The following is a 15,389-nucleotide window of genomic DNA, read 5'->3' on the forward strand; positions in this document are numbered from 1 at the left end:
AAGTTCTGGCATACTTTGACAGGCCAATTCTGGGGCTTTGACAAAGCTTATTAGTGATTCAAGTGGAATCCACATAGGCTTAGATCGATGCAAATTCCGTGTAAATAGTATTTAAATGGCCTAACAATTAAGAATATTATGCATATAGATCAAAGACTTAAGGGTCCATGCGCAGTCCTTGTTCCACACACATATTGCTTGCTTAATTTTATTCTGCCCTCCATCGGTCAATACCTGTGTGAAGGTCTGGTCTTAATTAGGGTGCTTTAATACACAAGTGGACTCGTACCGAATCGATACTTGAGGCATTTCACATGGGTTTTCTCTTTGAAACCCTAGATATGGACTTGTCAGAATTCTCCATACATAAAGAGTATAATTGATTTTAAACATCAGCAGTACGTAAATGGATAATCGTGAAGAGATGCTTTATTGGCTGACCTGAAATGAAGGTCCAAAGGTTAATATTTTAGGTAATTAATTAAAATCATGGCTAGCTCTCCCCTTGTACAAGAAACCACTCGTCAATTCTTTCTTAAACTTTTCACAACCATGCATATGATGATATCACCAAACTTTTCACAACCAATACAATAGATGACGAGTGAATTAGAAAATTAATTTTTGACTATCATAGTGGGGTGATTGAAAAATAAATCAAGCTTTTTAGACCTTAAAATTAAATTCATTTTTCAACTAATATTTTATCTAAAAATATTTAAAAAAACACTCTAGATATCTTAAAAACTCATTTGTGGTCTTCAACTTAAAAAATCGATCTCAAAATGCAAAATTCAACTTGATTTCAAAAACCATTTCAAGCCCTAAAATACTTTTTCAAACAAAATACATGTTAAAGAAAACCTTAATGAAATTCTTCTAATTAATAGAAATTCATTATATAATATTAAGAAGCTATTTTTTTTCATGGTTAGTATCTTGACTAACCTATAATTTTCTCTCTCCTTAGCTTTTTTTTGACGACTTTTTCTCTCTCTCAAACTAGGGCAAAAATGGAAACAAAATCGAATCTTCAACTAAAACATTTGATCTTGAAACTACAAGGACTAAAAAGAAACTTTGACAAAACCCCAAAGCAAAATTTAGCAAATAAACGAAAGGACAAAAATTTTTTCTTTTCTAAACATGGTTTTCCTTTTCTTTTTTAATTTTAGTCCTTTAACTTTTAATCTTGTGCAAATAATAAAATCAAATAAATTTTTGCAAATTCAAAAACCAATCCAATAGCAAGATGTTTTGTTGGGACTACAAAGTCTCATAGAAAGCAATGGGAAACAAAATACAAAGACTAATTTCCAATAAACACAATATTAAAGGATGCAATTAAAAAATAAAATAAAATAAAGAATTGAAAAAAAAAAAAAAAACATAGCACTGTTTCCGTGACTACGTTGGAAACACCAAATCCTTTAGGTTATTTTTATTTAACTCAATTATCATCTTCTGTGGACAGAAACTTATAATTCACTCCAATAATCAACATTAGTGGCATGCGTAGAATCCAGAAAATCCCTATTCAAAGGCGTCAGAGTGGTGCCAGTCATCCACTTGCTTTGCTTTGCTCAGAAAAGGGTAATCTGTGTACCCAACAACAGGATCGTGGGTGTAGAAAGTCTCCCTGATATACTTATTCAGGGGTGCATTAAGCTTCAATCTCAAAACCAAGTCTGGGTTTGAGATAAAATCTCTACCGTAGGATACCAAATCTGCGTCACCTTCAGCTACAGCTTGTGTTCCCAGCTCCCTAGTGAACCCACCACTGCATATGAAGGTACCCTGATATGCCCTCCTCCAGGTCCTGGTCGTTTGAACCACCACATCTTCGGTGCCAGGTCTGCCTAACTCTCTTTGGACATGGAGGTAGGTGAGTTTTGAGCCCATCTGTAGCTGGAGTTTGTTAATTCTCTCAATCACTGAAAGGCCTAAGTTGAGTGGATCAGAGTCTGTGGCATCATTGTGATCGATTGCAGGGGACGTTCGGAAAGCTACTCTTTCTGCTCCGACAGCTGAGACTACTGCCTGAATCACCTGCATTAAGAATCTGCAACGGTTTTCCATTGATCCACCGTACTCATCTATTCTGTCATTGATCCCATCCTTTAAGAATTGATCAATAAGGTAACCATAACCCCCATGGATCTCAACCCCATCAAAACCTGCAGACAATGTTTTCATTACGAGCGTTATTAATCATTGATGTAACAATGGTAACCAGGTGAGCTCGAAAAGCACCTGTTTCTTTGTTTCGAGAGCTAAAGTAGCAGTCTAAGCTGATTATCCAGTCAATTAAGCCATCAACTTGAATCAACAATACCAGCTAACTAAAAAGGCCAATCATGATTAGAACTCCCATCATGGAGAGGTATCATTGTCACCCTTTAAGGAAAAATTTAGTAAAGCATGCTCTGTTTTCTCTAAACAGGTAATTATGCCCGTCTAAAAGAAAAAAACTGTCACATACAACTGCAGCTCCAAAACCATGAAATAAAACAAATTAATGTCATTACACTAACCCGCTCTAATGGCATTCAAGGCTGCCTGGCTATAAAGCTCCACCACCTCTGGTATTTCAGAGGTTTCCAAGGCTCGAGGTGCTGAGCATGTGCTATAGGTCCCATCTGTCATGAGAATTCTCCACCTGTTTGAGATGGCCTTGTTTATTGATGAAATTGGTGCAGCCCCACCAGGTTGATAAACTGATGTAATGCCCAAATTCAAAAGGAAAATATCCAGTGCTTCAATAGCAATTATTGTAGCCAACAATGGCAATAAAAAACAGAGCAAGGAAAATGGTGGTTGAACTAAAATGACACCAGGTTGAATTCAAGTTTCGTGATGGAGTAGAGTAAATATACCTTGATGAGATGCACGGCCAACGTGCCACAGCTGACAGAAGATGATGCTCCCTTTGGCATGAACAGCATTCACTACCTTCTTCCATGCCTCCACTTGAGCATCCGAGTAAATTCCAGGCACATGGGGAAACCTGGTTCCTCCATTAAAAGACATGAGAAAAATGCTATACAACATGCATGGCATATATAAACAATGCAATGTGAACATTGGAGAAAGCATTTTCATCAATGCTAAACATTAAATAACAATGACAAGAAAAAACCTTCAAGAACACTCATAGATCAATGGATTAGCGGTTCTCATGTAAAGATCATATGATCCAATACATAAACTTCTTGTAGTTTTTCTTAATGTCAATCCATTTTGTTATCATTATGTCCATAATATCTTGCTAGATGATGAAGAAGTAAGAGATGATAATTCTTTTTGTCACTTTGAACCAGATTAAGGAAAGATACACTGTCGGATATGGATCTTGTTCAACCATATGCTAGTAAGGTGCTCCTTATGCACAAAGAACTTGTTTAGCAATAATGAGCATAAAATGAAATCCTATTGTTTTCCATCTTAACGTGTACATAATCCCGTGGATGCGAATTCCTATTGTTTTCAATCTAACGCGTACACAATAACATCATTCTATTGGTAAAAGTTTGTAAGAAAGCACTATAATTTATAAGGTTTCTTTAAGAAATATGTCACCTCCTCGCGAAAGACAAAATTATCACCTAATATTCATTAAAAATCAAAAGTAGACGCTGGAAATGTTTTCTAAAGAACTTCACTCACATGCAGAATCAACAGCAAGAAAGATGGTTGGTTGTTTTTTTTTTTAATTATAACGAGCCTCCTATAATTTTTTTCTTTATTTTTTAAAAAATCACACTTTACATCCAACCAATGGCGAAACTATATACAAGACTTGGATGGACTATAGTTACGGTCAAAATTTTATCAATATTTATTTTTGTACTAATATTATATCAGTTTAAATTACATTTAATTAAATTAGCTCAAGAAAAACATGCTTTGTCCATAAAATTAGCCACCTTCTTTTTAATTAAAATCTCTATCTTTTTGAGTTAAGAAAGTCAAAGTTGAAAATCTTATTTCCCCTCATGCTAGATTACTTATTGTTTATCTACATATTCAACTCATAAAATTTAACAAAAGCAGCACACCTTTTCATTTTTCATTTATTGAATGGCATTATCCATCATAAAAATTCAACTCAATATTATCTCAACTACTAAAACATTGCTTCAAACTTTAAAAGATGCCGGATTTGATATTTTCATTGCACATGTGCAATCTATTTATACACAATATGAGATTGGTGTACCTCATATAAATACTTCATATAAAAAGCTACAAGTCATTCATGTCAGCAACAAGGATTGGTAACACTTTATACTAACATTGTCATTATGATATATTTAAATTAGCAATAAATTTTCATTTGGAAGAGTTGAATTTTAGATTCAATAATGGGACAATAAAACTTCTTGTACTTAGCTCTGCTTTGGAATATAAGGATAACTTTAAATCATTTAAAGTTGATATTATTTGCAAACTTGTTGATAGTTTTTATCCTAAAGATTTCAATGAATAAATGATATATTATTTAAGATCTTAGTTAGAGTATTATCAAATTAATGTGATTCATCATGACAGCTTTCAGAATATGTCTATCATTTTCGAATTATGTCGAGGATTAATCAAAACAAATATTGCAACGCAATCATTTGATTAACAGGTTAATTCATCTTATTTTGACTTTGCATGTTTTCACTATCAAAGAGTGATCATTTTCAGCTATAAAGTATGTTAAAAAAAGTTTCATAATAAAATGAAAGAGGAGTTCTTAGCATATGTTATGATGATTTATATTAAACGAGAACTTCTTAAAGATATCTATTTAAATATGATTATATATGAATTTTATTCCATAAAACATTAAAGAGTGTAATTTCAATAGTGGATTCATTTTTACTTTTACTTTAATTTATGTACTTTCAAATTTAGTTTTTAATATTTTGAGTAATGTATTTGGATTAAAATTTTATTATTTTTATAAATTCAGGTTCATGAGTTAATGATTAATCTTAAAAATATATATAAATATTTGCTTAGCAACCTAGGGAGGAAAAAATTCCTGACTTCGCACTTGCATCCAACCATACACAAGTTGGTTGTTTTTGTATTAGACAAATGACTATAAACCATAATACAAATTCTTACCCATCAACTAGAAGAAAATAGGAAGTTGCTTTGAAGCATACTTCAAAATGTCTTCACTTGAGCAAATATATTTTTCCAAAGTCACGACTCTGCCTCTAGCCTTTAGTTTATTTGGTGGGCATTGGTTGAGGATGAAGATGAAGACAAGATAAAGTTCCACGCTCTGCCTCGAAGCAAAGATTGAAATACAGAAACAAGTTCAATTATAAAATTGATTTTGTATAGCAAATAAAGTGTACTATTATGAAAGTTTTAGCTTTTTTTTAAATTTTTTTTTTTTGTGTAGATTAGTAATTATATGTTTTATGATAAAATTAGATTATTATATTACAATCATTATTATATTCTAAAATACTCATAAATCTAATGTCCAAAATCCAAACTATCAAAACAATAGTAGCCAGCTTTATTAGGGGTGTTTGATATAAATTTTCAAAATGTTTTTTGTTTAAAAATATATTAAAAAAATATATTTTATTTATTTTTTAAAATTATTATATCAAAACAATAAAAAAATAATTTAATTTTTATAAAAAACAAATTCAACCAACTAAAAAAAGACTTCATCTTAAAGTTGCACAAAAAAGAACTGGTAATTTTTTTTTTTTCAAAAAGAGGAAAGGTAAATTGCAATGGCTACTGTTGGGCCCACAAACCATAAACAAAGGAAGGGTGAAATTAGCTAGGAGCAGTTGGAGATTGGGTTGAACAAAAATATCGAATAACCAATTAAACCAATAAAATTAGAAAAAAAAATAATAGAAAAAACCTAATCGAATTAACTGATTAGAAAATCATAAAAAAATTTTGATTTAGTTTGATTTTGATTTTTAAAATTAAAACCAATTAAACTGATAAAGATGATTCAATACTGGGCGGAGAAGATGTTCTTCTGACAACACAATCTTTATTCAATCACTAATTCTAAAGCTTCTAAATGCATTTTAGTTTGAACTGGTTTGGAAAAGAAAAAAATTAAACCAAACTGAATTAAAATTAATTTGTTTTGAATCGATTTTTGGTTTAGTTCAATTTAAAAACTTTTAAAAAAATCGATTTGATTTTTTATTTTTATCCAAGACAAGAACGAATAAAAAATGCTCAGCTTTAGTCGGAGATGAAAAATGAAAAGGTCACCATCAATAATAGAATAAAAGAAAAAGAAGAGATGAAATTACCCGAGAGCTGTTGGAGAGATGAGAGTGCCTTCAGTGATGAGAAATCCGCCAGGAGTTGACCTCTGCGTGTAGTACTCCACCAGAGCATCCCCCGGTATCCCACCTAACGCCCTGCATCTTGTCAAGGGCGCTAGCACCACCCTGTATCCAAAAATCAGATCACAAAAATGCCTTCCCGCATCTCTCTCTCTCTCTCTAGATTTCTGGGACAACGTACGACTCTTTTTCTTTTTAATGTCTGAAATGGAAACTAACTACTGGGCAGTTGAAACTAGAGAGAAAGTGGGATGAACTGACCTGTGAGAGAGGCTGAACTTGCCCATCTTGTAAGGAGAAAACAGAGAGGTCCCTTTTTCAGTCATTGTTCTTCCTTTCTCCCCCTATCTCTCTCTCTCTCTCAGCGGCAGTAGTTTTTCTCTCCCTCTTTCACGGTCTCCGTTTCTACGAAAGGATTGATTCTATCCCTACGATTAAGGTAAGGTTGTCTCTTCTTCTTTCTTGTTTTTTTTTTTTTTTGTCTTTCTTCTAGATTTTTCTCTATTGTTTTTTTTAATTAATTTTCTGTTGTTTATTTGGTTCTGTGAGATAGCAATTACCACGTTTGATTTTATTAGATCGTCCAAAATTATTATTTATTTATTTACTAATCAAATCTGATGAGAAGTTAAATGAAATGGAATTCTAATTTATTAATTTAAATGAAATTTTTGCATATTACGGCTTCTAAATGCTGAATTATGTGAATGAATGGAGAAAGTGAGTGTTTTTTGAAGTGCATTTTCAATGATTTATTGACTAGTTAATTTTATAGAATAAAATTGAAGGTCAAGATTTATGTTTTAATAGGTAGCTATGTGTTTTTGGCAGTTTTTACAGATATATGATGGTAATAGATGCTGTTTTTGGGTATATGGGGGGGGTGTGCTTGAGAGAAATCTTGACTTGCAACGAATATTCTTTGCTGTTTTATCAGCAATGAGTGGTGATGAATTAACATGTTTTGTTCTTGTTTTTATTTTTATTTAGGTCATAACACAATATTTTTAAGTTTAGTCAAGTGCTGAGCCTAAGTATATACAAATCTAGTGAATTATCAAACTCAGCATCCTTTAGTTTAGCTAAATGTTGGGACCACATACATATAGACATGTTTTTCCTTTGATAAAGACAGTGATATTTTCTCTTAGATAAAGTCATACAAATTTTTCTTTGATAAGTCAGAAATGTTTTTCTCTTTAATAAGTTAAAGAATTTTTTTTTTGACACATTAGAGGATTGAATGTTATCAACAAAAAAGAACCTTTTAGTCCTTCCCTCGATAAAAAAAGGTATGAAGCATGGGCTATAAAGACACATTGGATCCTTAGAAAGCATGACTCTCAATCTCTATTCTTCATGACATTTATTTTCAAGAGTCTATCTCTAAAATATTATTGTATTTTCTCTAAAAAAAATATATTTACTTAAGCATTATAGAATTCTTAAATTCGTAAAATGAGACCTTTTATAGGTATCAAATACCAACCATCTACTACCTTGACAATGAAGAATGAATTAGATTGCTAGAACTAAAAAATTAACCGATTATCCAACATACATGCCTTGTTATCAAGCTACTTGGATTTTTAGGGACATTATTGAATCAATGGTGTTATCTATGGAAACCTAATAAAAAAGTTATCAAAGATGGATAATTAAAACACTCCTGGAATGAAATATGTCATGAATCTTCAAATAATTGTTAGCACATTTGCTCCGTGAGAGCCTTAACAACTCTTCAATAAATAGGAAATGCTATACAGCAATTTAATGAGACAAGCAAGTTTGGGCTAGATGCTTATCATCTTTATAAATGCAGTTGGAGCCTTGGGCATTTGGAAAGTTTTCAACAAGTACAAATAAGATGTTGGTTCAATTGTAAAAAACTAAAAACTATGAAGTCTGTATGTCAACCACCCATAAAACATCTACTAGAGAAATTATATTCTCTTTTATTTTTTAGAGTTGAGGCCATGATCTCAACAGAAATGTCATCAAGATTATTATACCTCAAGTGGCAATAAAAAATGCATCATGGTCAATGACTAGAAATGTAAGTTTTTTTTATATGAATTAAATTATTCATGGTAATGATGCCTTCTTTTCTCTTGGAGATATCCAGGCAACAACCTCATAATTTTCTAAGAATGGAATGAATTCAATCCGGTGTCCCTAGCAAGATTGCATAATAATGTCTGAAATAGAAACTAACTACTGAATCAATCCGGCAGTTGAAACTAGAGAGAAAGTGGGATGAACTGACCTGTGAGAGAGGCTGAACTTGCCCATTTTGTAAGGAGAAAACAGAGAGGTCCCTTTTTCAGCCATTATTCTTGCTGTCACTTCCTTTCTCCCACCATCTTTCTCTCTCTCTTATCCATCCAACATCATCTCTGTCAGCGGCAATAGTTTTTCTCTCCCTCTTTCTCAGTCTCGGTTTCTACAAAGGATTGATTCTATCCTTATGATTAAGGTAAGGTTGTCTCTTTTCTCTCTCTCTCTTTTTTTTTTTTTTTTTTGGTCTTCTTCTAGATTGGACTCTTGTTTTTTAATTAATTTTTGATTTTTGATTTGGTTCTGTGAGATATAAATTACCTCGTTTGATTTTGTTAGATCATCCAAAATTATTATATAGGTTAGTGGTTTATTTATTTATGTCTGAATCAAATTGGATGAGAAATTAAATGAGATGAAATCTTAATTTATTAACTTAAATGAATTTTTTGCATGAATGGAGAAAGTGAGTGTGTTTTGAAGTGAATTTTCAATGATTTATTGACTTGTTAATTTTATTGAATAAAATTGAAGGTCAAGATTTATGTTTTAATTGGCTGTTATGTGTTTTGGGTAGTTTATATATATATATATATGATGGAATTAGATGTTGTTTTTAGGTACATGGGGTGTGCTTTAGAGAAATCTTGACTTCCAAATGATGTTCCTTGTGGTTCTGTAACTAATGAGTGGTGATCTATCAATATGTTTTATTTTTATTTTTATTAGAATTCTAATTTTAAAAAAATCAAAAGTTGAGTGATAATCCAATATCTTTGGATTCAGTTAAGCACTAAATCCAAGTATATACAAGTATGATGAACTACTATATCCAGTATCCATTATGCGAGTTAATTTAGTATATATTTTATTTAACTAACATATGTATATTAGTTCGAGGTATCCATTATGCATCAACAATAAAAACAACAATTGTTCACTACCAAATAAGAAAAGGAAAGCCAAATCGATCATGAATAGTAACATCTACCTAGAACAAGAAAGTCCAAATCGACAAAGTAAGATAGGAAATGATCGACTAAGCAAGATCGAAAACGATCAACAAAGGGAGTCAGAAGTCATAATCTTCTAGGAGAGCTAAAAGACATGATTGATCATGAAGGAAAAATAAATCAACCATATAGATAATGGTTTATGTAATTGATCAGATAATCAAGTTCAAGGGTCTAGTAACTGCTAAGAAGAAGTATTGATAAGAATACATATTGCAGTAGGATTTAAGAAGAAGAAGTATTGATAAGAATACGTATTGCAGTAGGATTCATGTTTTATGCTTCTATTCAGTGAGTGTGCGTGTTTTTTTTTTTTTTAATCAGAATATTGGACCTTCTCTCGTAATTAAGTTATTAATTATAGTTTCCTCTCATAAAGGAAGAAAAAAAGAAGGATAGCATAAGTCATCCAAAAAACTAGCTGCTTGATCAACACATTCTTAGACTCTTCGATGACAATGGCAACTGGAATAACAACACAACATATATAGCTCGGATTGCAGTTGATTATTGATCTGGTATCTTCCCTTCATCGAAAATCCCCTAAATATTGATAAAGTATTAGCTGTTTTTTCTCCCCGTGTCACTTGAAGAATGAATGAATCTCTCACCCGAAGAGCAGCGAAAGTAGAAATAAGGGAGGTTGTGTTGATCTATTCACCCAACAAAGGCTCCAGGCTCTGGTGGAGTGATTGGTCATTTCTTTCAGACTTCCTGGAATTTAGTTAAGTACTGTGATTTCTATAATGAATGGTCGTTTTTTTTTTAAAGGATTCAATCATACAATTATTTCTCTTGTTGCTAAAGTTAAACATGTTTAGAATATGAAACAGCTGAGGCCTAAATTAACCTCTGTTTAGTATTTTACAAAATGATTGCTAAAATCTTATCTAAAAGAATTAGTAGAGTGTAGATAGACTCATTAGCATTACTCAGAGTGCTTTTATTCGCAATAGACTAATCTCTGTGGCTCACGAAATTCTCCATTACTTGAAAGCATTAGTATAGGAAGAGAGTACGAGATGGCAATGAAGTGGGATGTGAGGAAGGTTTTTTGGTAAGAGTAGAATGTTTGTTCTTGAGAAGCATGGTGCAAAGATTAGGGCTTGATCCAATATGGATCGGGTGGATAATGAAATATATCACCACTGTTTCCTAGTCGATGCTTATTAATGGAGAATCTCATGGTTATATTCGGCCTCCACGTTGTATCCGACAAGATGATCAACTTTCAGCTCCTCTCTTTCTTATCTGCCCTGAATGTTTATCCCTTTTGCTGCACGAAGCTAAATTGAATGTCTTTTAGTGTCTCATTTACTTTTCTCATGCCATTGATGCTCATCTCATAGATTTCTAGAAATTGCCTCGTGGTAATCATATCATATGGGGGATTAGGTTGGGTGATCTCAAACTGTTGAAAGCTATTATGCAGGGGACTGGGGTTCTATGATTAGGGCAATTTGCAGATGCTAGGTGTTGGATATTGTTGGGTTGGACAAATGGCAGCGTGGGAGGTGGAACTTGCGGGCTCTAGGTGTGGGAATTTTGAAGCTGGGTTTTGGAGGTTTGATGATTTGTTTCATAGCTTGTTTAGGTATTGACTTTGATTTGTATTTTCTGGGTGTTGGAGCCTCCAATGCATGTTTGGGCACTTTTTGAATATGGGTCCGAGATTTGTTGGGTTTTTTGTTCCATGGCAGGAAGATTGTTGGTTTTCACAGCTCTTGATTAGGTTTGTTGTGGTTCCTATTTTACTCCCTTTTTTTTTTCTTTCTAATTTTACAAAACCAAAAAATCCTCTCTCGTCATGGCAGCAGCAAAGAAAAATAAAGCATAACCAAGTTCTTTGTAATATAATAATTTGATCAATATCCACTAGAGATTAGGCTTGTACAAGTGAAAATCTTGATTTATAAAGTGGATCTAATTTCATTGCAAAACACACACTATTATAATCTTTTAAAAGATCGATTACTTGCAATGAAGAAAAGATCACCATCTTCAAACCAACAAGTTGATCACTGAACATCATTGCCGATAAAAACAGTGGCCATCCTAACCTTTTATCCCTTCCCTTCATCTACCCGCAGCAATAAAATACAAAAGAGCAGAAAATTTGCGTCGGAGAGAAGGGCGATGCCTACATTAAACAGAAGGAAAAAACGAAGAAAGGTAAGAAAAATTAGCCAAGTTCCCACTCGAGGAATATGATGGTCGTCTAAAATTAGTCCATTGCATTGGCAAAGGCCTCCTGCTCTTCGGCTCTCTTCCAATGCCTCAATCTCTTCTTTCACCTGGAGATATCACACTGTGGAGAGTAGCCCAACTGTTCAATCTCCCAGCTCACCTTCGAGGCCACTATTTCATGTCGTGGAAAATACTCCTGAAACAATTATTGAATTGTAAGGAAGAGAGAAAGATTTTCTTCTTGAGAGTTTGGGTAAGTTTTAACCATTGTAATTATCTCCTACAAGAAAATGGAATTAAGAAAACAATATGAGTACCTCCATTTTCTTGACCAGCTCTCTTGGGGTTGGGGCAGATACAATTATATGGCGTGCACTTGGATTAATGAAGCCTTCCTCCACTGCTTTGTCAATAAATGATAACAAGGAATTGTAATATCCATCCACGTTCAGCAATCCCACCTGCAAAATGTAACACCTACTGTGACTCTGCTTCTTTACTAACTACTGTCCAGTTGATGCCAAAGAAGAAGAAGAAAGAGGAGGAGGAGGAGGAGGAGGATAATGCACATCAGGATTGTTAAAACTTGAAAGTAACAGTACACTGTCTTACCGGTTTGTCGTGAATGCCAAGTTGGGCCCAGGTTATGACTTCAAGAAGTTCTTCAAGGGTCCCATAACCACCTTCATTCGCATCACATGAAAAATCGTCAATCAAGCACTCCATAGTTGTAGTTCTAACACACATATTTAGATTATGTTAGACTACAAGTGTTAGATATTAGTTTTTCACGACACTCGCTAAAATTTAGGTGAATCTGTGAAGCCTAAAATCTCATAGGTTTGAGGACGCACACTTCCATCCATGTGGTCTCGAAATCATCAGGATAAGGATTCTCTGGCAGAAATTAGGACCTTGCGTTCCTCCTTGATAGTCTTGAATCGTCAGGACACTTCGAAGTTTGAATGTATTCTGTGAAATGATTTCTTAAATTAGGACTGTAATGGGATCATGGATTGTAGGGCCAGCTCCGGTCTTGCATTATGACAGGAGGCCGAATTCAAGGCTAGTTTTAGACAAGAGTTTAATACGGCCGGACACATATTTAGACGCCAATCAGGGCCAGATTCTCATTTTGATTAGAGGAGAAATTTATGACTCGCACTTCCTCGTGAAAAATTCTGGCAAAAGGACCATGTGGGAGAAGATTTTCTCTTAATGCGGTCAATTGGAGGGTACAATTATATACATGGCATGCAGGCCATGGAGACTAGCATTGCATTGTTGTCGCTCAGAGAGAAAATGCATTTTGACCTCAGAAAATAAGGGCTCCCTAGATCTCAATTGTTCTCAATAGGAACAAGTGACCTTGTTTTATCTGCATTTTTATGTCTTTATGAATGAATTTATATCTAGAGATAATTTATTTCTTAAGATTTTGGACGATATATATATATATAAAAGCAATCGTAGTATTTTCCAGGTATTAAGCTTGTACCGACCAGGCAATGCAATAAAGGCGTCTGAATGTCTAGCCATTTCAGCCTTCCTCTGGTGCATATCAGCAACAGCCTTCACTTCTCCTACTGTTTCTCCAGTGATCTGTACAACATGCAGTGCCCATGTCAACATAAAACAAATTCTTAAGACAGAGAGTTATCTAAAGAGAAGCAATGATGAGTGGCAGAGGTGGTGGGGTCAGACCAGAGTCATAAAGCAGTAGAGAGGTGAAAGAGAAGGGAAATGGAAGAAAAAATAGGCACCCTATTTTATAAAGCCTCATTTTCAGTCTTGTGCTTTATCGAACAAGGCAAGGAAAGAATATGAAAAGAAAATCCTCATTTTAGAGAGGAGCAAAATGGTGAAGACCCAGATTCCACCAGGTCGATTGACACAGGCAAGTTAAAAAAAAAAAAGTGAAAGCCTACAAAACTGTTGCGAAGAACAGACAAAAAGTCTCTCCCTGGGTGTGAACATGCATGAACCTCGAAGGAGACACGTATGAAATTCCCTTTTCTTGAAAAGAAAAGAAAAAAAAAAACAGAGATGACAAAAGAGAGGTAGAATTTCATGTGAGAGAAGCTGCCACAAAAGACTTTCAAAGAACGACCAAAATCATTCAAGAAAGATTTAGAAAAAAGAAAGAAGAAGAAGATCATTTCTCTTTCCACTGCCCCCCCACCCCCTCTGTCACTCTCACATGCACACACAGGTCTCAAAGATTCACGCCCTATTCTGTAAGGGAAGAGATACCTCTCTAGGCATGAGTGTCTTGGGGATAACTCTGCACACAATCAAATGAGAACAGTTAATAGTAATAATTATTTACAAGAAAATAAACAAAAAACATTTTTCAATCAATGCATGTTTCTTCACCTTCTTGAATATACGAGGGAAGAAGATAGCTGAAAAGAAACGTATACTAGAGAGGGAGAAACAAGAATGATAAGGCTTTACCCAATCACATGGCGGCCTCCTTCAAAAACAGCTTGAGAAATTAACCCCATTAAACCAATACTTCCTCCTCCATAAACCAGGTCAATATTCCTTGATACCTTTAAAAAGAAAGAAGGAAAGAACATCAGCCAGACTGTAGTGAAGCAGCCACCCATCAAAGTAGATTTTTATCTCTCTAAGAGACAACGGACATGGATGTATAATGCAGCTAGCTCAGAGAAAGAAGTGGAGTCTTAGAAACCAACTTAGGTACATGTAATATCAAGAAGAGAAATTGATCAACTGTCCATGAAACAGAGGTGCTGAAGCCCATAAAAACAATGCAAGAGAAAGTAATGATCAATACTAATTACAATAGAAGGAAATGATTTAACCCGGAGAGGCAAAACAGAGGAATCAGAATGGAAAACCAGAACAATAAACAAGTTGTGGTGACACTAAGAAACAAATCCAATAAAACTAGAAAGAAAGAGAGAAGATTTGGAAGAAAAGAAGAAGAAAATTTAAGAAACAAAAGAAAACAGAGACAGAAAATTGTTTCTCTTATTACCAATTCTTTTCCAAGCTCAATAGCAGCATCCTTGTAGCTGCTTTTCTTTCCTGGACTGCTACCACAGAACACACAAATCCTCTTAAATTTTGATTGCTTCATTTCTATTTCCATCTTCCTCTCCCTCTGTTTCTTTCTCAGAAAGCTAAGAAACACAGCTCTTATGAAGAAATATCCTCTCTGCCTCAATCCCTACAAGTGTCCCACCAGTACCAGTACTCCAAACAAGCTTGGCAAAGTTTGAGAGCGGGCTGGCGCATTTATATAACGGTGGCTCTGGCGTACATTAGCACGCATAAACGTCCAATATGAAGCGAACCATCTCACGTTTTTTTTTTTTTTGCCCCATCATTTACATTTTTTTTTTGTGTGAGATCCTTCAAGCTTTTTTTTTTTATTATTATTTTTTTAACCCTGTAAATATTTTTTTATTGACCCTTCAAACTTTTTATTTTTGAGACGCAATAATAATTAAAGTTTAATTTTGTAAAATTAACTCTTGATAAATCATGGAATGATATTTAAAATTAACTTAATGTAGGATAAAAAAATATTAAAAAATTATGAAATGCA

At 33.8% G+C, this 15,389-nt stretch overlaps 2 protein-coding genes and 1 long non-coding RNA gene across 8 annotated transcripts; 1 reads left to right on the forward strand and 2 right to left on the reverse strand.

Moving 5' to 3' along the window:
• Positions 1–1,412: 1,412 nt before the first annotated feature.
• On the reverse strand, positions 1,413–8,663 carry LOC118038840 (12-oxophytodienoate reductase 3). 2 transcript variants are annotated; one of them, XM_035045290.2, is made up of 5 exons: positions 8,599–8,663; positions 6,297–6,437; positions 2,877–3,007; positions 2,535–2,717; positions 1,413–2,177 (listed from the first exon to the last, which is right to left on the reverse strand). In XM_035045290.2, exons 1-5 carry the CDS (start codon positions 8,661–8,663, stop codon positions 1,534–1,536), a joined length of 1,164 nt encoding a protein of 387 aa, XP_034901181.1. In that variant the 3' UTR covers positions 1,413–1,533. The 2 variants fall into 2 exon arrangements, with proteins under 2 accessions (XP_034901181.1, XP_034901180.1); XM_035045289.2 differs by lacking the exon at positions 8,599–8,663 and adding an exon at positions 6,594–7,832.
• LOC118038842 (uncharacterized) lies at positions 6,629–11,342 on the forward strand. Of its 5 annotated transcripts, none has more exons than XR_004685840.2 (4): positions 6,644–6,771; positions 8,458–8,808; positions 9,230–9,287; positions 10,002–11,342. It is a non-coding gene; the product is annotated as an uncharacterized lncRNA (long non-coding RNA). The 5 variants fall into 5 exon arrangements; XR_012169649.1 differs by having other exon boundaries at positions 10,006–11,342; XR_004685839.2 differs by lacking the exon at positions 9,230–9,287.
• Positions 11,343–11,510: 168 nt separating this feature from the next.
• On the reverse strand, positions 11,511–15,068 carry LOC118038841 (cytokinin riboside 5'-monophosphate phosphoribohydrolase LOG1). The gene is made up of 7 exons (XM_035045295.2): positions 14,817–15,068; positions 14,267–14,364; positions 14,063–14,093; positions 13,312–13,411; positions 12,422–12,492; positions 12,127–12,270; positions 11,511–12,005 (listed from the first exon to the last, which is right to left on the reverse strand). Exons 1-7 carry the CDS (start codon positions 14,928–14,930, stop codon positions 11,913–11,915), a joined length of 651 nt encoding a protein of 216 aa, XP_034901186.1. The 5' UTR covers positions 14,931–15,068; the 3' UTR covers positions 11,511–11,912.
• Positions 15,069–15,389: the final 321 nt, after the last annotated feature.

Source organism: Populus alba, chromosome 4 (genome assembly GCF_005239225.2).
Source record: "Populus alba chromosome 4, ASM523922v2, whole genome shotgun sequence".
Taxonomy (NCBI): domain Eukaryota; kingdom Viridiplantae; phylum Streptophyta; class Magnoliopsida; order Malpighiales; family Salicaceae; genus Populus; species Populus alba.

Coding starts and splice junctions, on each gene's coding strand:
- LOC118038840 (XM_035045290.2), bottom strand. CDS start 8,663: ATGGCTGAAAAAGGGACCTCTCTGTTTTCTCCTTACAAAATGGGCAAG. Junction 6,438..8,598: donor AAGTTCAGCCTCTCTCACAG/GTCAGTTCATCC, acceptor TTTTGGATACAG/GGTGGTGCTAGCGCCCTTGA. Junction 3,008..6,296: donor ATCTCTCCAACAGCTCTCGG/GTAATTTCATCT, acceptor TGGAGGAACCAG/GTTTCCCCATGTGCCTGGAA.
- LOC118038841 (XM_035045295.2), bottom strand. CDS start 14,930: ATGGAAATAGAAATGAAGCAATCAAAATTTAAGAGGATTTGTGTGTTC. Junction 14,365..14,816: donor TTGAGCTTGGAAAAGAATTG/GTAATAAGAGAA, acceptor TTCTTTTTAAAG/GTATCAAGGAATATTGACCT. Junction 12,271..12,421: donor TTGGCATTCACGACAAACCG/GTAAGACAGTGT, acceptor TACATTTTGCAG/GTGGGATTGCTGAACGTGGA.